Below are 23,910 nucleotides of genomic sequence, written 5' to 3' on the forward strand. Positions count from 1 at the left end.
GCACAGGACAGCGGCTCAAACAACAAACAGTCAAACGCAAGCAAGAGTGATTGATTGAATTATGTAAAGATGTGCGATAAGAATACGCCAGCAGCATATTGGCTTCCGTTTGGAAAATGTTGGTTTTTGTGACAGCCGAACGATAATCACAATCGTTGCCCACAGTTAGTAGAAGACGGCCTTACCCCGACCGTGAATTGTTGCCGCTTATCACACACACACGTACTAGTGTTCCATGCAGTGCGCATCATAAGCGCATCAGCAGCACCAAATGCTATACGCAAACCGAGGCGAGTGGTCATTGCGTTTACTGTGGGTCAGTGCTTCTCAACGCATTAATGCAGCTTGCGTTTCCCGTGCTGTTTTTTTTTTTTGTCGTGTGTTGCATTTCAAGCGGTGATGGTTTTGTGAAGAAATATTTACTGAACGAATTCGCTAGTAGCTCTTCTCGATTGCATGTCCACTATTTATTGACACATTTATTGCATTTTTATTAAAAAATCATAAGATTTTGGTTTTATGTATAACTCGTTTTTTTCTGAACTGAACAACTGAACTGAACAACACATCGAACTTCCAACCAGAAACGCATACCTACTTGTATGTGAGTGTTATGTATAATTATAAATTACAGTTGAACCCCTCACCACGAGTACTCTTTATAATGAGTTTTTCGCATAATGAGCAAGTCTAAATGCTCTACAAATACCCCTCTTAACGAGTAAAATCTCGCATAGCGAGCAAATCAAAGTTTTGTTAACGATAAGAATTCGTTATCATATCGATAGTTTCAATACTAAGAATCAAAGCTTTCAAGCTATTTCCAAAAGCCAATCTACCAGTCCAAAACTCACAAAGCTATATAAAAATCGACTCCACATCCGAATAACTCTTTTCAAAAACAAATAGCAGAGCTGAGACTTTTGCTGCGCTCAACAACAGGTTGAGTAAGTGAGGTAGTTTCTTGAGTTTAATTGCTCCATTTCCTTTCTTCTTATTATGACAATATTGGAGGCTCTCTTCGGCTTCGGCCGTGGATTTTAGTGTGTAGTGCACCTCCCTTAAGAAGCGTGTGTTTCACAAGTGTGAGGTGTATTGATAGGTGTTGTTCTTGTATGCATTCTTGATCTAATTGCTCGTGAAGGCGAGGATTTCGATACTGTGAATTGATAAATGCATTACGGTTACCACTTGGTGGTACTCTGCATGGTTGTGATGCATATAATCCCTGCACTTTTCTTGACCTAGAACCAATTATTTCACTTTTTTTCACTTTTCATACAAAATGTATGGAAAACAGATTCTCACATAACGAGTTTTTCGCATAACGAGTGAGTCATTGGAACGGATTAAACTCGTTATGAGGGGTTTCAGTGCAGTTTTAAAAGGGCCTATTTGTTGGTCTGTTCGAAAAATGCGCGTCGGCTCTTACAAGGCCGGGCAGCATCGATCTCGAACCAGACCGTGTCCTCCATTAGCAGCTTTTGTTCAAAAACGTTTGTTTCTTCTTCAGCTATCAATTATTTTGCTTTGTTTTTCTATTTCTTCGTTACTCATCTTTTAGGGACTTTAGTTTCGCTATAGCATATCTGAAATTGCATTTAAGCTGATGTCAGTTTACTTGAAGGTGACTGTAAAGGTACTGGTTTTAGCACCCACTGTCCCTATATGTATGCTGTTGTAAAAAGGCTCTCTCCCTCATTTATGCGCATCTCTCATTACATCTACACCCGCGCACTCTCTCTCTCTCTCTCTCTCTCTCTCTCTCTCTCTCTCTCTCTCTCTCTCTCTCTCTCTTTCTTTCTTTCTCTGTATCCTATCTCTTTCCATCGGTGAAGCATGCAGACTGCACGATGTGGGAAGCTCACCAGTGCGCTGCGATTCATAATCAGCCATCACATTCATGATCTTACTCAAGAAATTATTCAACTTTACAACGACCGTGCACGATGGCGGGGGGGGGGGGGAGAGGGGAGGGTACAAAGCAGTACAAACAAACGGATTGTGTGGTATTACCAACTCATCGTCGTGCTCTCTCGCTCTCCGCTCTCCCTCTCTCTATCGCACGTACCTCGTCTTGTGCCAGTCGTCAAGGGGTTGCGCTCCACTAGCAGAGTGGCGATCGCAGTAGGCACCGTGAATTTGCTGTGCGCTCAACCGTGCGTCTAGTAGTGGTTCACTTCTGGTGTTGTCGTTGCCGTTTGTGGACATCGTGGCTGGTCGTATAGTCCGTGAAGCCCCACAGCACCGACGTAGGCACGGTTAGGGAGTCGAATAGAGGAAAAATAAAAATCACAAGAAAACGGAATTGGTGGCGGATTTTTTGTTGTCGTGTTTCGATTGATGGTAGCCGAAGATGGAAAGCAGCTAGCAGCCGTGAACCGAAGAACCAGTTACCAGTGTCGCGTTTTCATTTCGACGGCAGTTCCATCGCGAAGGTTACACCGCGAGCATCCTCGGACTGCAGTCGCTGTGCTGCGTTTGTGGTTGTGTGTGTGTGTGTGTTTGGTATGTGTCTGTACGCTGCTGGTGGTTTAGTGTGTGCACAGTGGGGCAATAAAGAGAATGGAAAGTGTGGCCAAAGAACCGTTCCAATAGTGTGACGTACGAACGGCGCAAAGGGACGCACCAGGACAAAAGCCGTACAAGTGCGTGGTGTACCGCAGCCAGTGACTAAACTATCGCATCTCTGTGGCGACGAAGGTGGAAGGATTCAGCGGGAGTTGCTGGATATTCTGTTACCCTTCTGCAGAGCAGATTGTGCGGCTCGAAAGACGGGCCCAGCGGCAATGGTTCGAGCGAAGTGTTTCATTCCAAACCGCTCAGCAGAACTGATGCGTTGTCGGACAGTGTGATATTGTGCGATTGAGTGCAAACAGTTTTCCATTCCGTTGGAGGTTTTCCTAGGTTTGTGTAACCACCGCGTGTGTGTGTAAGCGCCGAGAGTGAAACCACGGGTGAAACCGTTTCACCCCAAATCGCACTAGTAATAATAGCAATAGAAGTAGTAGTGTGGTAGTCGTAGCGTGGTTGGTAGCCAGGCCGTGGTAGTGAGCGCGCACGCGCACGCGCAATAGTGAATGTCTTCTGCAGCGACGGCAACGGGTGGTGGTCAGTGGAGGTCAGCGCGCGCACAAGCAACGGCCCAGCTCGGCGCAATGGATTTGCAGCACTACGACGAAGACATTTCCGCCAACGGGTACTACCGGCGGCTGCTGTCCGATCATTACAGCATCCTCGAGACGGCCACGGTCGAGGGCTGGATCGTGTGCGTCCCGCGCCACGGTTCGTTCGGTCCGCAGTGTCTGGTCGATCAGGAGTTCGCGCTGGCGCACATACTCGTGCCGAACGAGGAGCTGCCCGAGACGCACTTCTTCAACCTGAACTTTCTGCAGCTGAAGCTGGACGAGCGGGCGCTCGTGTTCGGGGACGTGCGCGTCCGCATCCTGTTCGAGGAGATCTTCTACCGGGACGGGCTGAAGTACAAGGTGTGGTGCGTCGAGCGGCCGCTGCACGACATGAAGAAGTACGGCGTGTACGCGGAGGACGACCAGCTGTCCCTCGGGCGCTTCCTTGGCATTGGCAGCCTGACCGCGGCGGTCGAGTTCATCCGGACGGCGGCCAAGAAGAAGGACATCTTTGGGCGGATCGACGCGAAGGTGCAGCAGTTCGTGCGGGCGAACGGGGACTTTACCCGCTGGCGCTACGAGGAGCAGCAGGCCGGCGTGAAGATGATCTACGTGGAGTGCCTGGAGCTGATACTGCAGAACCGGAAGCTGAAGGACCGGTGCCAGCGGGACATGCTGCTGCGGGGCAACGTGAAGGTGGCGATCGAGACGTACGTGATGGACAAGCTGTACGATCACGTGCGGAGCGTGATCGACGTGTGCCGAGCGGAGCAGGCGGAAGCGTTCAACAAGACGGTGCGCAACCTGGGCGACGTGCACTGTGCCGAGTTCGAGATTGCGCAGCGGTACGGCGAGCTGATCCCGGTCGCGAAGAAGGAGCTGGTGCGGATCGATTACGCCCGCACGGTCATCGACAAGATCGGGTGTCTGCAGCGGGTGATGGAGGTGCTGACCAAGGGGCAGCAGCAGCAGCAGCAGCACGCGGTCACGACCGACCATCTGGTGCCGCTGTTCATATTCCTCATCCTGAAGTCGGGCCTGACGCACTGGATCATGACGATCACGTTTCTGAAGGAGTTCCAGTTCAACAACGTGTTCCGGGAGCAGCGGATCGAGACGGGCGAGCACGGGTATCTCATTGCCACGCTCGAGGCCGCCATCGTCTACATTAGCTGCGGCAGCATTGCCCGCACCCAGCGGCTCGGCGTGCGGCTCGATCGGGCGCGCGGACTGGCCGGCACGCCGCCCGACTCCGACAGCGACTCGACGGGCTCGGCGTCCACTGGGGACTGGGAGTTTCGCTGCGCGGACGACTTCCTCGACTATCTGCTCGCGCTGATGCGCAACGACGACGAGGTGCGCATCGTGGAGCTGCTGCAGGACATCACCAACAACCAGGCGCTGCTGTGCGGGGGGCCGACCGAGGCCGGCTACTACTACCTGCCCTCGATCGACGACCAGAACCGGCAGGGCCAGGCGGCGATCCATCTGGCCGCCATCCTCGGCAACGCGAAGCTGCTCACGCTCATCCTCTCGCTGCAGCCGAACGTGAACGCGGTCGACGGGCGGAACTGGACCGCGCTGCACTACGCGGCAGCGAACGGGCACCAGAATCTGCTGCTGCTGCTGCTGCACGCCGGCATCAACATTAACAGCACCAGCAACGACGCCCACACATCGCTCCATTTGGCGTGTCTAAATGGCCACAGCGGATGCGTGAAGGCGCTGCTGTACTTTTCCGAGCACATGCGCATCTACGTCGACGTGAACGCGGCGACCGAGCTGGGCCACACGCCGCTCCACTATGCGGCCAAGTGGGGCTTTCTCGACATCGTCGAGACGCTGCTCGAGTACGCGGCCCGGGTCGACGTGACGAACAAGCTGGGCGCGACCCCGCTACGCTACGCGCACAACGTGCGCATCGCGAAGCTGCTCGTGGACGCGCTGCGCGATCAGCGCCGGTCCGCGAGCGGGCGGCCGGGTCAGCCGAACTCAGGGAAGGCAGCAGCAGCAGCAGCGACGATTGTGCCCCAACCGACAACGCTTTACTTCGCGGAGGATTTCAGCTACGCCGGCGACGGTCGGCCGGAGGAGGTGCGCGAGCAGCGCACGATCGAGGAGATGAAACGGATCGAGAAAGCGCTGGAAGCCATTGCCGCCCAGGACACGAAGCTTGCCTGCGTGTACCTGGGCCTGGACGAGGGTACGCCGGGCGAAACGAACCACCGAACCGAGGGCCAGCCGCAACTGCCGTCCACCGGCGAGAAACTGTGCCACCCGTTGTGCACCTGCAACCGGTGCGTGCGGCGATCGTCCGAGTTTTACAATCTGCTGCGCCGCCCATTCGCCGGACTGTCCGCGAAACCGGCCGAGGACGAATCGACCACGGTGCAACGGGTCGATCTGAACGCCGTCAACGGGGAAGGCTACACGGCCCTGCACGTGGCGGCGATGCACGGCAACGTGGAGATGGTGCGCGTGCTGCTGGACCACAAGGTCAATCCCACCATTCGGCTCAAGTCCGGTGCGACCGCGCTGCACCTGGCGACGCGCGAACGGCGGCTGCGCATCGTGCGGCTGCTGCTCGCGCGCTGCACCGCGGCGGCCGACATCGTCGACCTGAAGGATAGCCGGGGCGACACGCCACTGCACTACGCGGTGGAGCAGAACAACCTGCAGCTGGTGCAGATGCTGCTGGAGGCGAAGGCCGACCGGAGCATCCGCAATCTGCAGGGCAAGCGGCCGATCGACATCGCGAAAAGCAGCCTCTACTTCAATGTGGTCAATTTGCTCGAGCAGCGGTAGCGCACTGCGGGGGCGGCGGGTGTTGTGAATATAGAGTGTATGGGGCAGTTTGTAAATATTTCCAGTTTCTCTTTTGCTATCGCTAGTGTTGATTTACAACGTTAATAAAAGCTAAACCTTATTTGTTAAGCAGCCGTTTGCGCCTGATACGTGCACAGTTTGTCCTCACGATAATGTCCGAAACTGGAGAATGAGTAACGCAGAGGTTACAGATACGTGGCACTTTGTTTGGAATGCAATTTTCCGATGGTTTGCTTTATTTCCTTATTCATCTTCCTATGTGTGTGTGTGTTAGGTCGAAGGTACAGTACAATTCGCAAACTCTTGCGCTACAACATTGTGTCTTGGGTACAGGCGATCCTTTTCTCGCTGGACTTGATCTTACCGGTAATGGAGCATGACATTTACAAGAGCGATAAGAAGAAAAAACACTCACACACATACACGATTACCGACGGACCGATAAAAACACGGGTTGCGTTTGTTCGTACATCGAGAAGAAAGCTTTGAGTATGAATTTCTACCAAATCTTATCTCAGAGAAGAAGAGAGAAAAAAAGCAAACGGATCGTGTTAACGCGCTCGAGGCCCTACATGCAAACCGACGAGCAGATAAGCACAGTAAATTGTTTTAAACAATTGGACACAACGGTTTTAAAAATTTAACAACAAAACAAAGGATTGCAACAGAACCGCCCCAAACGGCTGGGACGAGAAAAGGAGAATGTTAACATACTAAAAAGAAGTAAACAGACGTGACTAACATAGCTCTAGAGTAGATGAAACGATGAGTAGTAATAGTACTAGTAGTAGCAGTACAAGAGCAGCACCTGTCCCTGTTGACCACACTCTGGTGGGGCGAGGAGAAGGTGCTCGCACACTTTCACGATGATATGAATAAACAATAGTAACAGCAAATAATTAGCGCCAAACTTAACGAACGTTGTCCTAAACGCCTAAACGATTGAAATTGCAATTGCAAAAGTAAATCACCTTTCCCTGCCCGGTGTTGTTCGCGGTGTTGCTGTGGCTTTTTCGCTCACAATTTCAAGGTACGATCCACGGGTGTTTGTTGTATTCGCTCCATCAAAACGGGCGGCGCCATCCCCCATGATGCTCGATTGTAAAGGATTATCTATGTGTTCAGTAATGCTTAATAGATCTATTTTAATTTTATGTTTTGTGTGTGTATATATATACTTGTTTTTTTTCTTCTTCTTCTTCTAGCGACTAATCCACCGCTACATGGACGTTCGCCTTTTTCTACAGAAAGTTTATCTGCGCAACAACAAAACAAACAAAAAATACATATTATATATATATATAGTAGTACCATAACACATAAGTCGGCTCTCCTTATTGTACGTTTAACGACATTTTGTAACCCTCGAATTGCTCTTTCACTCCTGCTGCTTGATGCTCTCCCCGTGTGCAGGCTGCTGGCCGGGCCGGGTTAAGTTATGCGCTGTTTTTTTTCTCGCTGTTGCCGTTGTTGTTGACTCGATTAAGACCCCTCTTTTTTCGGTGTTGCTGTGCGTCCAAATTCAATGAACAGGCGCACTTATTACATAAATATATAGACCACGTTTTTGCGAACGGATAAATTAGCGCGTTGTTGTTTCGATCTTGTGTCTGCCTGCAGGCCGAGCAGGCCCTAACCGCGGAGAGCATTCAGCAGTGTGGGAAAGCAGTTGCATGTTCGCGGACGATGATTTAGATGCACTTGCAAGACACAAGTTGCAAGTTGCTTTTCCGCGGCTCCTGTGTTTCCCTCTTTTCTGCCTATCTGCCTGATTGTTATGTAGAAACAAATTAAAAAGGTTTTTCTTCTCACAGACACACACACACCTCTAACTCTCTCATGGACGCGACGACGGTGGTGTGGACACACGGTTGTAGTTATCCCCTTTTTGTTGATGTTAATTATTTTTCTGCTCGTGTTGCTTTTGTTCCGTGTGCCCATCCTCATCGTCCGATCTAAGGACAAGACTACATCTACCTCGCTTGTGGAATACTTGTTGCATGGATGTGTGTGTGTGTGTGCATGTGTACATAAACGGGTTGCAGCATTGATGCCATAATTATGTATCTACGTAAAACGTCTCATGTGTTGCATTGCGCTAAATCGGTTTGCGCAGCCGTCCCGCAGCCGCAGCTCCTCTCCCCAAAGGATGCGGCCGGCGGATTGTGGCTGGCAAACGCGATAAAAAAAACTTATCGTTAATAGTACAACTTTCTCCTTCGACATGCTGGCACATGCTGCTGCTGCTGCTGCTGCTGCTGCTGCTCCGTTGTTCCACTGTCAGGAGATAGAGCCCGCTTAATCTTCTAGGTTGCGGAATGCCTGCTGCATGTCTTCGTACAGCTGATCGAAGTCGGCCTTGATCTTCGGCTCGCCGTCTTTCACTGGGTCCTGCGAGGAACGAGAACGAACGAAAAAGGTACATTAACACCCCTTGTCCAGCCCGTGTAGCTCCAGTCGGCTGCTTGCTAACCCTGACCCCCCCCCCCCCCCCCCCTTACCTTGAACTTCATCGACGACAGCTGGTACAGAATCTGGCCCATCGAGTCGCGGATCACGTTCCAGGTGATCTTGTTCTCGGACTGTGCGGTCGTTTCCACGGCGTGGCGCGCCATATCGTAGAAGCCGATCATGTTCTTCAGCATGCCGACGGTCTTGTAGAACGGACAGAAGCGATCGTACGCGGAGTACGAGTTCTGCTGCAGGAAGTCGTCCTTCAGCAGCTTGGCGACCTCGAGCGTGATCTTGTCAGTTTCGGCCAGCGACGCCTTACCGACGAGCTGCACGATTTCGGACAGATCCTCCTCCTCCTGCAGGATTTCCTTCACCTTGGTACGCATCGGCACAAACTCCGGGAAGTTCTTGTCGTAGAAATCTTCCAGAGCGCGCATGTACTTGCTGGAAAGGTGGTGGAGCGAAAAAAGTGAAAGGTTATAATACGAAACACTTGTGCGCAAACCGCACTTCACTTACCTGTACGAAATCAACCAGTTGATCGAGGGGAAGTGCTTACGCTGGGCCAGCTTCTTGTCCAAACCCCAGAACACCTGCACAATGCCGAGCGTGGCGGAAGTGACGGGATCGGAGAAATCACCACCGGGCGGCGAGACGGCACCGACGATCGACACGGAACCTTCGCGCTCCGGATTGCCGAGACACTTGACGCGACCGGCGCGCTCGTAGAACGAGGCTAGACGGGCGCCCAGGTAGGCCGGGTAGCCGGAATCGGCCGGCATCTCCGCCAGACGGCCGGAGATTTCTCGCAGCGCCTCAGCCCAACGGGAGGTGGAATCGGCCATCATCGACACGTTGTAGCCCATGTCGCGGAAGTACTCCGACAGCGTAATACCGGTGTAGATGGAAGCTTCACGAGCAGCGACAGGCATGTTCGAGGTGTTGGCGACCAGCGCGGTACGCTTCATGATCGACTCGGTCACACCGTCAATCTCGACCGACAGCTCGGGGAAATCGCGCAACACTTCCGACATCTCGTTACCACGCTCACCGCAGCCGACGTACACGATCACGTCCGAGTTGGAGTACTTGGACAGCGACTGTGAGATGACGGTTTTGCCGCAACCGAACGCACCGGGGATGGCGGTGGTGCCGCCCTGGACGCACGGGAACAGAGAGTCCAGCACGCGCTGCCCGGTCAGCAGCGGGTGGTTGGCCGGCAGCTTCTCCGTTACCGGGCGCGGCTGACGCACCGGCCACACCTGCAACATGGTGAACTTGCTGATCTCACCGTCGAACTCCGTCTCCAGAATTACGTCGTCGACGGTGTAGTTGCCGGACGGGGCAATGTACTTCACCGTACCCTTGGCGCGCGGCGGCACCATCAGCTTGTGCTTGACGAGCGTGTTCTCGTGCACGATGCCGTACAGATCGCCGCCGGTAATGTGCGAGCCCGCCTTCACGTTCAGCGGGTTGAAGCTCCAGCTCTGCGTACGCGACAGGCACGGCACGTTGATACCCTTCGGAATGTAGATCGAGCTGGTCATTTCGTTAATGTCCTTCAGCGGACGCTGGATACCGTCAAAGATGCTGCCCATGATACCTAGTGGAGGGGTGGGAAGAGGGGTTGGTGGTTATGTTGGAGCTCGCTTAGCAACGGCACAGCAGCTTTGCCTACCTGGACCGAGCTCCACCGACAACGGCTTGCCGGTACGCAGCACTGGATCGCCGACGGTGACGCCGGACGTTTCTTCGTACACCTGGATGGTTGCCATGTCACCTTCCAGACGGATGATTTCACCGACCAGCTCGTAGTATCCGACACGGACCAGCTCGTACATAGCCGAGCCGGACATACGCTCCGCCGTCACGACTGAAAAATGGAAACAAAAACATTGTTACTAATTACTATTCATTGCGCAAATATTTTGCATTACAGGAAAGTACATGGGAGTTGAATAGCATTTCATCTCATTCGCATTCATTTTTTTTACGATATCAAAATATACAAAACAGAGGAGGAAAAATAAATTTCACAACAAACAAATTGATTCATATCCATCGTCTGCATCACATGGCGTACACCATCATCTGACCCATTCCACCAGATACCAGTAAGTAACCAAACGTTACATAATTCTGGAATTACCATGCAAAGCCTAATTGTAGTGCGGCCACGCCAAAAGCCATCAGCCTTCATCGCACATCCCTCGAAGGTTTCATTTTGCTGTGCAATTAATTTGCCAAAAAAAAACAATATATAAACAATCCATTCCAATTGGACGACAACCGTCTCCTCCTCGGGCAGCAGTGGATCACATGAACCGATTCATAACACGCACACACACACACACATACATACGCGCGATAGCAATGCAATCAACACAAGCACACAATACCACTTCACACGTCATGTGACTTCTGGCGACCAGCGACATCTCGGCCGAGTGACAGATGAAGGGAAGAAAATTTCGTCTGCTTTTTCGCCCCCATCACGGCCATAGCGGAAAATGTTCCGTGTTTTCTGCGCTTTGCCGGAAAATGGACATAAACGGCCCCGATGTAACGTGAAAAAGAGGCATTTTTCTTTTACTCACCGGGACCGGACACGGCGAAAACGTATCCGAATTTGGACTCGCGGTCCTCATCGCTGATTTTCTTCAGGTTCGACATTTTCTATCTCGCTCTCTCGTGACGGGCTGTGTCGATCCCTTTTTCTGCTGGCTTCCTACTGGATGTTCTGCTGTAAATTAGGGGAAAAATACACCCAAATTAATCGCGTTCTCCTCGGACTATCTCCGGGGCTCGTGCTCAAAGAAAGGTCAGCTGATCAGTGTGCAAAGACTCGAGGCATCTATCTCACAAACGCAATAAGCGACCAACAGAGTGACACGGGGGAAGGAACTGCTGCTGCTGCTGGTGCAGGTGCTGCGGGTCATGTGACCTGTTTGGTTCGGGCTCACAGCGAGCACAGTTTACAGCGAAATTGGATATATTTCTACTAAAATGTGATCTTTCAAGACAAGTTATCCTCTTTGCAATTAATTTCTTACGTTTCAGCAAGGGTTTGGCAGCACTCCGCAAAAACTTTTTGCAAAAACAAATGACGAAGGAAGGACCGACAGCAAGAGAGCCCGAAACAACAAAAATCGATCGATAGTCTCGGCTTTTTTGCACAACAATTACCCTCTAGCCCGCAGCCACAAATAGAAACCTTTCTTTGAGCACTTTGAGCACACTGGTGCACTTTTGCGAATGGGTGCAAAGTTGTCGTGGATCAAAAGTAATTAACACAGTACTCTAATCTTGAATACGAACTTTACCAGCCGACCACTTACGCAGAATTCGAGATTGGAAATGCCTGACGGAGAAGAACTGAACAAACGTTTCATCAAACGTTTGGAACTTCGTTTTCTTCTCTTTCCCTTTTTTCCTTTTCCAACGCCCAACAACAGCGAGAAAGAGATGGCGCCAGAGAATGACGTTTTTGACGTTCGAATTGCGCAACCCAAGTAACAAATTCCACCGCTGTGACGTTAGCGCTGATGTCGGTGCATAAAAAATCGAAATCGGAGGAAAATGAGCATGGAAATTGGATCGACCTTTCGCGTCCGCCGTTCTCTTCCCCCATATCAAAATTTGGGGGTTTTCCAGGAAATCAGGAAAAGCCAACGATGGATAATAGGGCAAGGAACAATGAAATGTTGAATCTTATACGAACGTCACACGAGGCGTAAACTTTGGCGTAAACTGGACTTCAACCAAACAACCTTATTATTTTTTGACGGGTAGTTCGCGCTCTCCGATACAAATCAGGAGTAAACTTTTTGAGGAGACGCTTCGTGTGACGTTGGTATTACACTATTCAGTGAGACGCTGGATACCCTTTATTCGACTGTTCTTTTATCTGTGGTGTTGTGAAATAATAGTTCAATACAAAGATGAAAGAAAACCGCGAAGATGACGCAAAACCTAATATCAGAACATATTTAGCTATTGTAAACCCAAAATGCATGCCAAATTTAAAATATGTTTATCAAAGAAATATGCAATTATTAAAAACTGGCAATGTTTCCTCTAACATAGGGCAACTTTCCTGCTTTTAAAAAAACTGCATTAAAAAAACACAGAATATTTTCCGAATATCCGGACAAGGTCAGGGCCCGATGCGCCCGCATATATGACATTCCAATGTAGTTTTTACGAGTTATTATAGTTACACGACTTTCTGTCAAGTAAAAAGTTACTGTATAATTTTATAAATTATTAATCACGCTAATATATTCTGAACCATCCGACCGGCTGCGCTTCATGAGGGCTGCCTGTACGATGCAGCGTGATTGTCAAAATCGTACGTGCCAATGTGACAATAGGCGCAGAGCGAGATCAGGAGAGGGAGAAAGAAGAAAAATAAAAAAAGCACCAGACGACTCAGACGGAGCGAGCAAGGTAAATTATATCTATTTTCCCTCAAGTTTTACGCCAGGAATTGTGTAGCTTTAGCACGGTGGCAGCGGCCGTGCATTAGTAGAACGCCTGGCAATAGACGTAGTGTGTCCAGCCGCTATCGTGCTGCACCGGGTTCGACGACTATTCACATGACGTATTGTTTCAGGATCGATTTTTTTGGGCGCTAATCAGCAAACGGCAGGTGCACCAACACCATCCCAAAGCCAGCAGTGGGTCCGAAAGCGCCGTACGGCAAGCAAGCGGTAGTGACCAAAACATCCCGTGGCCAGTGTCCTCCCCCATTGCCAGCCAGCGCTCACCGATCGCAGGATTCTCCGAAGCGAAAGTTGTGTACCCTGCTTGTGTGTGTGTGCGTGCGTGCGTGTTTGTGTAGTTTGTGCGTCAAAGGACACACAGAGGGGTGTGCGCAAAAGAGAAGGCAACAGTCATCGCAGTAGGATCAACACATACACGCAACGAGTAGCGGCGGTAGTGCATTTGCTTTGACAAAATGGTAAGTGTCACGACGTGGTGCATTTTTGACTATTCACGCTCGCCGCGACTGACGCGCAACATATATTGGGTGACGCCGGGGTTACCTAGCGAAGGGGGAGCAATCGAACAATCGAGGTAGACGGCGCCCGGTTGAGATGGAGAGCGGGGCTCTCGTTTTCCAGCAAGCAGGCAGCTCCGCGGCCTGCTGATAAGATCACGCAAGCGGCGAACGCATGACGATGGAACCTCGGCAGAAGGGGCAAAGCGATGAACTTTGGCCGGATCCGTTCGTCACCGTAGTTCTATCGCGAGCTCCATACACACAGCGGGCCGGCGCCATATGTCATGCGAGTGAGATTTCCCGCACGCACATGTATAGCCACACCGCTCCTCCCTTCGCTAGGTGCCGATCCCTATCTGCTTATCGATGGGACGGCGGATTAGCAATTAGCCAGTAGGGCAATGCGCGGGCAAGCCAGCAATAAATGGCTAACCTGTTTTGTTTCTCTCGCAACGGCGTTCGGTGCTGCCGTTTTTTTTTTTTTGTTTTCAGGATGTATTTATGATGATCCGGCGGAAGAAGACGACGATTTTCACCGATGCCAAAGAGACGACGCCGGTGTACGAGCTGAAGAAAATGATCGAAGGAATACTCAAAGTGCCTCCCCGTGATCAACGACTATACAACAAAGACAACATGCTGATGGACGATGACAAAACGCTGCAGGACTGCGGCATCACGGTCGTGACAGCGAAAGCGCAATGCCCCGCACAGCTCGGCCTAGCGGTGCGCGAAAATGGCGACTTCGAGTCGCTCGAGCTGACACCCTACTCCCTGCCGCCCGACCTACCGGACGTGATGAAAAACCAGGATACCGCCAACGGCCAGGACCAGCTCGCCTAAGCCTAGGGGAGGAGGAGAAGGGCGCATGGGCGGGCTAGCGGGCGGGCGAGGCCAAAGCTAGAATGTTTGGGGTTTACTGTGTTTCGTTCACACTATTACTACTGTCTCTTTCTCTCTCTCTATCTCTCCCTTCCTCACACAATCCTTCTGCACACGTTCTAACCACAGGTCTTGGCAGCCTTTTCCCCCGTATTGGTGTGAGACAGACCCTACCAGCACTCCGGGTCACCGAATGCACACGCTTGTTGTCCTGCTAACACGTTTACGTTTCCGAACCCATTTACCCTACTTACCCCTCCTCTCTCGCAGTGGCATCCACTCACGTCTACGAAATGTACTACAAGCGCTTGTAAGCAGCTAACAATTACTGAATTTGCGAGATATGTGCTCACACGGCCCCAATGATGTTGGCGGTGTGTGTGTGCGTGCGTGCGTGTGTTTCTGGGTCCCAAACGAACAAGATTGAATTAATTGATGTCGGCAATACAATGTTGTTAATCGCGATTACACTGGATTTTTTTCTTCATTTAAGCCGTGTTGATGAGGGAAAACTTTGGCAGCACGGAGTAAACGGAATTCTACCACCCCACCATCCCCTTCTCATCCGGATGCCACTGCATCATGCCAACCCCCCTCACACACACACATACACAGACAGGGATAGTATAGCTTTGACCTTTCTTCCTCTTTTGGGTAATTTTATTCGTATGGTTTTTTTTTGAGTAATTAAATTATGGAAATGAGACGAAGAAGTTAGGGAAGGAAAATCTATGGAACTTACTGGAGTCAAACTTTTAAACTAGCGTATTATTTTTGCTCTCCGCCGCCTGCTTTATTCTAGTCCGAATCCGAATCGCTTCCGTTCTGCAGCCCTTCGTGTACCGGCTGCAACGCCGACTCTTCCGCCTCCTCCTGGCCTTCTAGATGGAAACTGTTCTCCTCCGTTGCGTTCTGCAGTTCTTTGGCTTCCAGATGTTGCTGCAATTGGTCGCGGAAAAAGTCCACGTACGTTTCCTTCAGCGAGGCCTGAGCTGGGAAGTAGTGTCCGCCCGGGTGGGTAACGACCTCTGGATCCAAGAAGGTGTCCGCTAACGCTTCACTCATGTCTAAAATGGCACCAACAAAATACAGGTCTCTTAATTGCTGTTTTGAGTCAAATCCCCCCCCCCCCCCCCCGCTGCACCATTACCCTTTGTAATGATTTCGTCCGTCTCGCCGAAAATGTGTAGCGACGGTATCTGCACCTTGTTTTCGTAGTAGTTCAGGTGCACCAGGCTGCCGGACCGGAAGCCGGACGCGACGACGGCAAACTGTGGCTTCATCGTGGTCATTCCCCGCGCGCTCAGATCGCACAGCAGCCCCACAAAGCAGGCGCCCTGTGAGAAGCCCAACAGCCCGTGGCAACCCTCCGCCTGCCAGGTGCGCTCGACCAGCCGCAGGCTCTCGTCGAACCCGTACGCCGGTCCGCCCTGGTTGGTGCCCTTGAAGGTGCGATCGTCCTTGTTGAACCACCAGCTCCGCTGGTTCGGATCCGGCTCACCACCGTCTGCTTCGAGCGGGGCTGCCGGGTGCGGTGCCGAGACAAACACAAACTCTACGTACTTGTTGACCATCTTGCGAAATGAGCCGAGCTTAGACTTGAAGCTATCCGCATTCTGCCGGTAGCCGTGCAGTGCAAGCACTTTCAGCTTTTCCTCACCCGCACCGGACACCTTCGACATTTCCACAGTGTGCTGATTCGCGAAAAATGCCGCCGACTAGTGTTTTGGCTCCGTGCTCGAGTCCGTCCTCGCTAACCGCATTTTCCGGCCCATTTTGACAGCTGTTTCTGCATTTGATGACATTAGAAAATGAAAACAAAACAACAACACACACACACACACATAGCTACCGGTTGGCACGACGGCCGTCGAATCGATTGCCGATCTTCGCAGTGTGGAAAAAATGTTGCCAAAAAAGCACGGCTGGGTGATCGGAGTGCGAGCGACGATCCGATACCTTACCACGAAAAGTGCCCCCAAGCCGGAGCTCAAGTACACCAGCACGGTCAATCTGCCGAAAACCAAGTTCCCCGCCCGGCTGAGTGCGGAAAAACGGGCCCAGGTCGAGGAACAGCTACGCAAGGTAAGGTTGTTTGCAACAAAGTGTGCCGTGTGGCGAACAGGGCAGCACCGGGTTACGAAATACGCTAACCGTGGCAGCATTTTGACGGGTTTTCCCTCTTTTAGAGCTGCTTGAGCGAACTGTACCACTGGAACAGGAGCGCGCTGCCGGCGGACAGTGAGTTCATCCTGCACGATGGTCCACCGTACGCGAACGGTGATCTGCATATGGGCCATGCGGTCAACAAAATCCTGAAGGATCTCATACTGAAGCACAAAATCATTGGCGGCACGCGGGTACACTACGTGCCGGGCTGGGACTGTCACGGGTTGCCGATCGAGCTGAAAGCGCTGGAAGCGTTCAACCGGAAAAGGGCCAAACCGGCGGGTTCAACCGGTCAAACGGCACGCGAAATCCGCCACACGGCGCGACAGTTTGCGCTAGAAACGATCGACAAGCAGAAGGCCGGGTTCGAATCCTGGGGTGTGACCGGCGCTTGGCACGATGCCGAGGGTTGCTATCGATCGCTCGACCCTGCCTACATTAGTGCCCAGTTGCAGCTGTTTTACGAGCTGTATGAGCGGAAACTGATCTATCGCGATCTGAAACCCGTCTACTGGTCGCCCTCGTCCCAGTCTGCGTTGGCCGAGGCGGAACTGGAGTACGACGAGGCGCACCAGAGCCCTTCGCTGTACCTAAAGCTAGCGCTCGAGAATGGAGGTGCCGACTGTGCAGCGCTTCGCAACCATCGCCCGGAGGGGGGTGAGATATACGCCGCCATCTGGACGACCACTCCCTGGACACTGCCCGCCAATCAGGCCGTGTGCTACAATCCCGCGCTCGATTACTGCCTAGTACGCTCCGCTGCCGCCGGTGAGCTGCTGCTCGTGGGGAAGGATCTCATCGACTATCTAGCCACGCAGCTGGAAACTGCACTGACGGTGCTGCAAACCATACCCGGCCGGGAGCTGCACACTCTGAAGTACCACCATCCGCTAAACCGCCAGACGGTGCTGCCATTTTTACCGGCCGCCCACGTGAAGGCAGAAAAGGGTACCGGACTGGTGCACACGGCACCGGCCCACGGGCCGGAAGACTTTCTCGTGTGCTTGGAGCGCAAGATAGCGATCGAGAATTTGATCGATGAGCGGGGCCGGTACACCGACCGGGCGCCTCCATTCCTGCACGGGAAGTATGCCCTCACCGAGGGCAACCAGCTGGTGACGGAGGCACTCGCCGGCTCTACGCTCAAACTAACCACCCTCGTGCATTCGTACCCGATCGATTGGCGCACGAAACAACCGGTCATGCTGCGGGCCAGCGATCAGTGGTTCATCGATACCGACAGCCTGAAGCAGCGCGCGCTGGAGGAAATCAAATCGGTCGACATCTATCCGCGCACGTCGTCCGACGTGAGCAAGAAGGTGATCGAAGGCCAGCTGCGCAAACGGCCGTACTGGTGCATTTCGCGCCAGCGTGCCTGGGGCGTACCGATTCCCGCGCTGTACGACACGGTGACGAAGCAACCGATCGTTAGCGGACCGCTGATTGCCGCCATCGATGCACGGCTGCAGAAGGAAGGGAGCGTAGACTTCTGGTGGACGGCACCGGTGGAGGAGCTCGTACCGGCGGCAGTGCTGCAGGAGCTCGGTCTCACCCCCGACCGGGTGACGATGGGCAGGGACATTCTCGACATCTGGTTCGATTCGGGCGTTTCGTGGCTGACCGTGTTGGGGAAGGAGCGCGTCGCCGACCTGTACCTGGAGGGTGTGGATCAGTTTACCGGCTGGTTCCAGTCGTCCCTGCTGACCAGTGTGGCGGCCCGCGGCAAAGCGCCGTACCGGGCCATCTTTGTGCACGGCTTTGCGGTGGACGAGCACGGCATGAAGATGTCGAAATCGCTCGGCAACGTGATCTGCCCGCAGCAGTTCGCAAAGCAGTACGGTTGCGATGCGCTACGGTGGTGGGTGTGTGCGCACGCCATACAGAACACCTCGATTCCGGTCAGCCACAAGCTGCTCGGCTCGTCGGCGGAGAGCGTGCAGAAGCTGCGCGGCATTTTAAAGTTTCTGCTCGGCGTGGTGGCGCCCCGTGGTCCGGAGGAAGGCAAGCCATCGCCTGCCATTGTGCTCGATGCGTCGCCGCACATCGATCGATACTTTCTGCACGAGCTGGAAGGCTTCCATCGCCAGGCGTTCGAGCTGTACGACTCGTACCAGCACAACAGGGCGACGGCGGTCATACTTAACTTCTGCCTGTCGACACTGTCCGGGCTGTATCTGCACGTGATCAAGGACCGGCTGTACTGTGGGTCGCCCGAGCAGCACAGCCATTTGAGGGCGATCCTCGACCACACCTATCGCACGCTGGCACAAGTGCTGTGGCCGATCGTACCGTTCCTGGTCGAAGAGAGCTGGACATTTTATGGTAAATATGACGATATTGTGTTCCCACCATGCTCGTTCACTGTACGCGTATCTCGTTGCAATTGTTTCCCTTCCACAGAGCAAGATTATTTCTACAAATCCAAGCCACAAACGCAGCAAAGTGTTTGCCGGAGTGGAGACGATGCGGCGGCATCGGTACAAGCTGTTCAGTGTGCTCTCGCGCTACGTCACGCCGTCTATCAGCAGGCACAGCTGAACGTGAACACCTGGCTGCTGGAGGTGGCCGTTGAGTGCAACGATAACGATCTGGCCCTCCTATCGATGCTACATCCCGCCTTGAACGGACACGAACACTCGACGGAACTCTGCGAGCTGCTACAGGTTGGTTCCGTCGCGCTGCGTAAAGGAGCGCCGAAGCAGGCTGGTGCTGAAGGAACTCGGTTCACCGTCACCGTCACCAAGTCTGACAAAACGCTTTGCCCGCGTTGCCGGCGATTCTTGGTGTCGGAAGCGCAACCGATCTGTGAACGGTGCAGTACAGTGTTAGGACGACAGTAGCTCTCGGGCGGCTTTCGGATGCCTGCAATTGTGGGACTCCAGTCTGGCAAACGGTGGGTTTGATCGGTTTAACAACTTGTTATTCTGTATTTGTTTCACTATTAAACATTATATTCTCTCAATTCTCTTCTACCTCCCTCTCTTTCTCTCTCTCCTCTTAGGCGGGAATGGTTTTAAGTTGCTGTAAATGATTGTTGCTGATAAATGGGTGAAAGGCAAACCGAAGTGGCTTTGTTGTGTACGGTAAAATGCTTTGCTCAGTAATGTAAGTATGTACAGAACGATGAAAAATGAAGTTGTAGGGAAAAGAAGAACGGAAAAATAGAAGCAAACAAAAATTAAAACCAAAACGCAAACAGTTGCATAAGAAATTAAATCGCCACCAACGTCTTTCGTCTCCTCCGTTAGAGAGAGAGCGTTGGGGGCAGTAGTAGTAGCCTCGGCAAACGTATAAAAGGTAACAACACATAACGTACATCTTTTCCGCAAAAGCTTAACTCATAAATCACCACACACTATAAGGAAAACTAAAAATCAAAAAACGATTACGATAAGAACAGTACTTCTTCGCCTATGTTCCGATTGAGAATTTAAAACACTCGCCGGCCGTGTAGAGTGGTTCGGTGTAACGGTGTAAACGAAATAGAGAGCGCCAAATTTGCCGAAAAAAACGAAACAAAACAATGAAACAAACAAATCAACTCAAGAACGTGTTACTCTAAGCGATAAAACCAACACTGTCCCTGCGCTCCGTCCGTACACCGTGTGTGCGGGCCGTGCCATGACCGGACGTTTCGCGGACGTATGTTTGCAGTGTGTTTACCATCGATATGAAACAAAAGAGAGAAAAAAGGACACACCACGTATCGATGTATATATATACTATTAAGATGCGACAGTTAATACGAGATAACGATGCTACGTGTTTTTAACGAAGTAGCGATGTAAAGTGTTTTTAGCGCTACCCTTACCGGTCGTCGTGGCAGCGTTCGTGGAAGGGGCACTGCTATTACTACTACTGCTGCTGCTGCTACTACTGCTGCTATTAGTGGTGGAATTGTTGCTGTGAGTACTGTTTGGGCTCCCACTGGCGCCCGGCCCCAGCAGGTTCGGTTTGCTGGAGGGAGCCATTCCCGCTGCGCTGGAACTACCGCCGGCCGTCACCAGCATGCCGGCACCGTTCGCTCGTCGCCAGTTAGCGAGCAGCTCCTGCTGGACGTCCGCCGGCAGCGCATGGAACACTTCCGGATCCACGCTAGGCGGAAGGAGATTTGTACTTTTGCTATGATGATTCTTCTGCTCGCCCTGGTAGTGGCTGTGGTGGTGGTGGTGGTGGTGGTGGTGATGGTGGTGTTGTTGATGGTCCCCACTTGCTCCACGATCGCACCCCGCCGCAGAGGGGGATGATACGCTGACCTCCATCTTACTGCTGCTGCTGCCAGCCGCGGTTGCCATGCTGCAATCGTTCGACGCGCCTGCTGCTGGCCGGAGCACCGTGCATGATGATGATGCGTCGGTCGCAATTCGCTCGCGGAAGAAGGACGTTTGCTTCGCTGCTGTTGTTGCGGCCGTGCTGCTGGTGGTGGAAACGTCCATCGGTGCACCGGACGACGGCGAAGACGAGGCAGCAGCAACCGCTGTGGTGCCGCCGGACGGATGGGCATCTTGATCGAACTCTTTGGAATTCAGGCGCAGATCGGCGACACGCAGCTTGCTGAGCGTCGTTTCGTCCGGTTCGCTGTTGCCGTAGTGCCGGTCCTGTGTGCTTGCGGGCCGCCGGCCCTGACAGAACAGCAGCCGGCGCGATTTCTTCGGCGACGGTTCCGCGTCCGATTCCGAGCCGGACAGGGACGCGACCGAACCGGCGTCGGACGAGCAGCACGGCTCGCAGTCCATCGCCGACAGCGACAGGGCGGACTTGTTCGAGCAGAAGCTGATGTCGCTGAGCGTGATCGACTCGTTGCTCAGGTTCGTGATCGACTGCACCTCGATGTCGGACTTTTTGATCAGAAAGTTGGCGATCGATTTGCTGCCGATGCGCCGCTCCTGGAACTTGAAGAACGACAGCCCGAGCAGCGTTATGTTGAACGGCTGCCGCAGGTCCACCATGCGCTCAAACACCTTCATCACGATGGTGAGAATTTTCTCCTGCGCACCGTCCGCCAGCACGAGCCGGCCGCCCACGTGCCGGAACATGGAGGGCAGCAGCTTGTCCTGCTTGGACTCCCGGTGGGTGGTCCGCTTCGCCAGGTCGTACTTGCGCACGGTCACCTTGATCGCGATCGGTACCCGGCCATCGTCCGCGATGTTTTTCACCAACCGCACCAACAGGTGGCGGAACTTGTCCTCCGCATCCGCCCGCACCGAGATGGAGGGGCAGGAGTCCTCCAGGCCGACGGATTTCGGTTTCCCCGTCGGCCGCACGACCGTATCGTCCCGCCCGAGGGCAAGCTGCTTCAGCCGGACGGCCTGCTCGTAGCCCAGATGTTTCGTGAGCCGATCCAGCTCGATGCACTGCAGATCCGTGACGGTGCTAATGCCGCAGCTGTCGGCCAACGTTTGGGCCGTCTTCTCCCCGATCCCGGTGAGGCTGCGCACCGAACCGAGCGACGCGACGAACGCGGTCGCGTGCGTGGGCAGCAGCACCGTCTGTTTGTTCTGCTTGTGGACGGCACCGACCAGCTTGGCCAGCAGCTTGTTGTGCGCGATGCCGGCACAGCAGCGCAGCCCCAGCTCCTGGAATATGCTGTCCCGTATCTCCTGGGCCAGGTGCGTCGCCAGTATCAGTCTTCGATCACAGCCACAGCAGCAACAGCGCCGGAACAGGTCGCGGTCCGTCTCCCGGTGGGACGGTGGGTCGAGCGCGCTCGATTCATCGGTCCGGGGCGGGTGTATGAACCCCTGCACAAAGTCTAGCTTTGCCAGCGCCGCACTGTCCCCGGCCCCCTCCAGCTGTTCGAGCCGTTCCGCGATCAGCTCCGTTACGTCGAGATAGTTTTCGTCCAGCCCGAGCTTCTCGACGTGCGGCGTAAACCGGTGCATGATTTCGTTGATCCGCACCGACATCGCCTTGTACTTGGTAATGTCTTCGCCGTTGAGCAGCACCAGCTCGGGACAGGCGGCGAGCGCTTCCTTCACCGGCTGCAGCTTCTTGATGCCTTTCTCGCGCGCGATGTAGTTCGAGGTCACTACGCAAAAGCGTTGCTTCACCGCGAACGGTTTATCCTTGAGCGAAGGGTTGAGCACTTCCTCCACCTGGGCGTAGTAGTAATCCATGTCGATGTGAATGATGACCCGCGGATGGACACACTCCTCATCATCTGTGTCCTTTGCACCGTCCATCGTGATGCTAGGGCCCTCAGCCCGCCTGCCTCGCGCACTCACTATCCCGCGTTCGTACAGCGCCTGCTAATGACACTGTTGCACAAAACTAACTCCCTCACTGTGGGTGCTAGAACTCGAGTACAGATCTGGATCGACTGGATGGCACTAGTAGTGCTAATGATGGTGGCCGTATCACGGCAATGGTTTTGAGCGTCAGCACCACAGCAGCCATAGGCAGCAGACGACCGCAGGTATACACAATGACCGCCTGCCCGATCGGTTGAGCTGGTCCGAGGTGGCGGCGCAATTTAGTGAAGGGATCGACGAACTGTGGCCCTCTGTTTCATTCAAACGAGCGCATCCGTCGGCTGCACTGGATGGTGGAGGGCAAGGCAACAATGGTAACGACACATTTATGCTGGCCGCTGGATCGATGTGGCCGAATGATGCAGCTGCAGATGCTTCTGCAGCAAACCCACACTGTTTGTTTACGAAACGCACATCGCGCTCGTCTCGGACCCGGTAGGATTGCTTTGCTCCTCCGTCGGTTGGTCCCGCTCCGACCCCGTTCGGGAGAAAGTTGGTCACTGACGGCAGGGAATTTGGTAACTTTCTTTTCCCCCGTTTGTCACCCCGAATGGGACACCGATTCTTGGCACAGCACAACACAACACATCGACTCTCTCTCTCCTTCCCCTTGTCGGTTCTAGCGTTGATGCCGCAGTAAATACGCTACAGTTCCGTTGTGTGCTTGCGTGTATGTGTGACGAAGCTCTATTGTTTCGCGGGAGGGTTTTTCGTTCGCGCTTTAGCACATGCCGTTTTGTCGAGCTTTTTTTAAACAGTGTGTAAACAATCGGAAGCTGCAAGCAGCTGTTTTTTTATCGAGATTGAGCGATGACGATGACCAACTTCATTATGCATAAAACGTTTCACAAATCATTTACTGCAGGCGACATGCGGTTATCTCGCTCGCACCGCATGCTGCTCTCTCACGCCTGCCCAAACGTCTGACGGCTTTCCCCATTGCCCAAGGAACGGATCGAACGTTTCGAATGGGGTTTATGTTGAACCCTCAATAGGCTATTTTCAATAGTTTCTGCCATTCACAATTGCTTCCTTAACGTGTGGCACGAAAGATCTTTCTTGTTGCTGCATGATAGGAGTTTTCTTGCGCATTTTATTTACATTTCTATCATACTCTTGGTTTGACCAGTTTTACTGTATCCGTTTCTGAAGGGATAAAAAAGCAACCAACTTCCGTTTACATGCCCTTGGTCGA

General features: G+C 53.0%; 6 protein-coding genes across 20 annotated transcripts; 3 read left to right on the forward strand and 3 right to left on the reverse strand.

Moving 5' to 3' along the window:
- The first annotated feature begins 1,872 nt into the window (after nt 1–1,872).
- LOC5667459 (ankyrin repeat domain-containing protein 27) lies at nt 1,873–6,065 on the forward strand. The gene has a single exon (XM_001688357.3). It carries the CDS (start codon nt 3,081–3,083, stop codon nt 5,931–5,933), a length of 2,853 nt encoding a protein of 950 aa, XP_001688409.3. The 5' UTR covers nt 1,873–3,080; the 3' UTR covers nt 5,934–6,065.
- A 1,009-nt stretch (nt 6,066–7,074) lies between these two features.
- On the reverse strand, nt 7,075–11,867 carry LOC1273824 (V-type proton ATPase catalytic subunit A). Of its 13 annotated transcripts, none has more exons than XM_003436363.2 (6): nt 11,747–11,867; nt 11,006–11,151; nt 10,087–10,281; nt 8,928–10,011; nt 8,456–8,852; nt 7,075–8,345 (listed from the first exon to the last, which is right to left on the reverse strand). In XM_003436363.2, exons 2-6 carry the CDS (start codon nt 11,079–11,081, stop codon nt 8,253–8,255), a joined length of 1,845 nt encoding a protein of 614 aa, XP_003436411.1. In that variant the 5' UTR covers nt 11,082–11,151; nt 11,747–11,867; the 3' UTR covers nt 7,075–8,252. The 13 variants fall into 13 exon arrangements, with proteins under 13 accessions (XP_003436411.1, XP_312843.1, XP_061499873.1 ...); XM_312843.6 differs by having other exon boundaries at nt 11,732–11,859; XM_061643889.1 differs by having other exon boundaries at nt 11,006–11,148; nt 11,747–11,846.
- Nucleotides 11,868–12,707: 840 nt separating this feature from the next.
- Nucleotides 12,708–15,055, forward strand: LOC1273825 (elongin-B). 2 transcript variants are annotated; one of them, XM_003436364.2, is made up of 3 exons: nt 12,708–12,857; nt 13,024–13,371; nt 13,906–15,055. In XM_003436364.2, exons 2-3 carry the CDS (start codon nt 13,369–13,371, stop codon nt 14,254–14,256), a joined length of 354 nt encoding a protein of 117 aa, XP_003436412.2. In that variant the 5' UTR covers nt 12,708–12,857; nt 13,024–13,368; the 3' UTR covers nt 14,257–15,055. The 2 variants fall into 2 exon arrangements, with proteins under 2 accessions (XP_003436412.2, XP_312844.5); XM_312844.6 differs by having other exon boundaries at nt 12,838–12,956.
- LOC1273826 (esterase AGAP003155) lies at nt 14,923–16,083 on the reverse strand. The gene is made up of 2 exons (XM_312845.6): nt 15,446–16,083; nt 14,923–15,362 (listed from the first exon to the last, which is right to left on the reverse strand). Exons 1-2 carry the CDS (start codon nt 15,975–15,977, stop codon nt 15,094–15,096), a joined length of 801 nt encoding a protein of 266 aa, XP_312845.6. The 5' UTR covers nt 15,978–16,083; the 3' UTR covers nt 14,923–15,093.
- A 41-nt stretch (nt 16,084–16,124) lies between these two features.
- Nucleotides 16,125–19,654, forward strand: LOC1273827 (isoleucine--tRNA ligase, mitochondrial). 2 transcript variants are annotated; one of them, XR_009764764.1, is made up of 4 exons: nt 16,125–16,380; nt 16,485–18,786; nt 18,865–19,357; nt 19,466–19,654. XR_009764764.1 is itself a non-coding variant. In XM_061643895.1 (3 exons), exons 1-3 carry the CDS (start codon nt 16,201–16,203, stop codon nt 19,302–19,304), a joined length of 2,922 nt encoding a protein of 973 aa, XP_061499879.1. In that variant the 5' UTR covers nt 16,125–16,200; the 3' UTR covers nt 19,305–19,426. The 2 variants fall into 2 exon arrangements, 1 of the variants encoding a protein (XP_061499879.1); XM_061643895.1 differs by lacking the exon at nt 19,466–19,654 and having other exon boundaries at nt 18,865–19,426.
- Nucleotides 19,363–23,634, reverse strand: LOC1273828 (DNA polymerase iota). The gene has a single exon (XM_312847.6). It carries the CDS (start codon nt 22,644–22,646, stop codon nt 20,223–20,225), a length of 2,424 nt encoding a protein of 807 aa, XP_312847.6. The 5' UTR covers nt 22,647–23,634; the 3' UTR covers nt 19,363–20,222.
- Nucleotides 23,635–23,910: the final 276 nt, after the last annotated feature.

The sequence above is a fragment of the Anopheles gambiae genome, chromosome 2 (assembly GCF_943734735.2).
Source record: "Anopheles gambiae chromosome 2, idAnoGambNW_F1_1, whole genome shotgun sequence".
Lineage (NCBI taxonomy): Eukaryota > Metazoa > Arthropoda > Insecta > Diptera > Culicidae > Anopheles > Anopheles gambiae.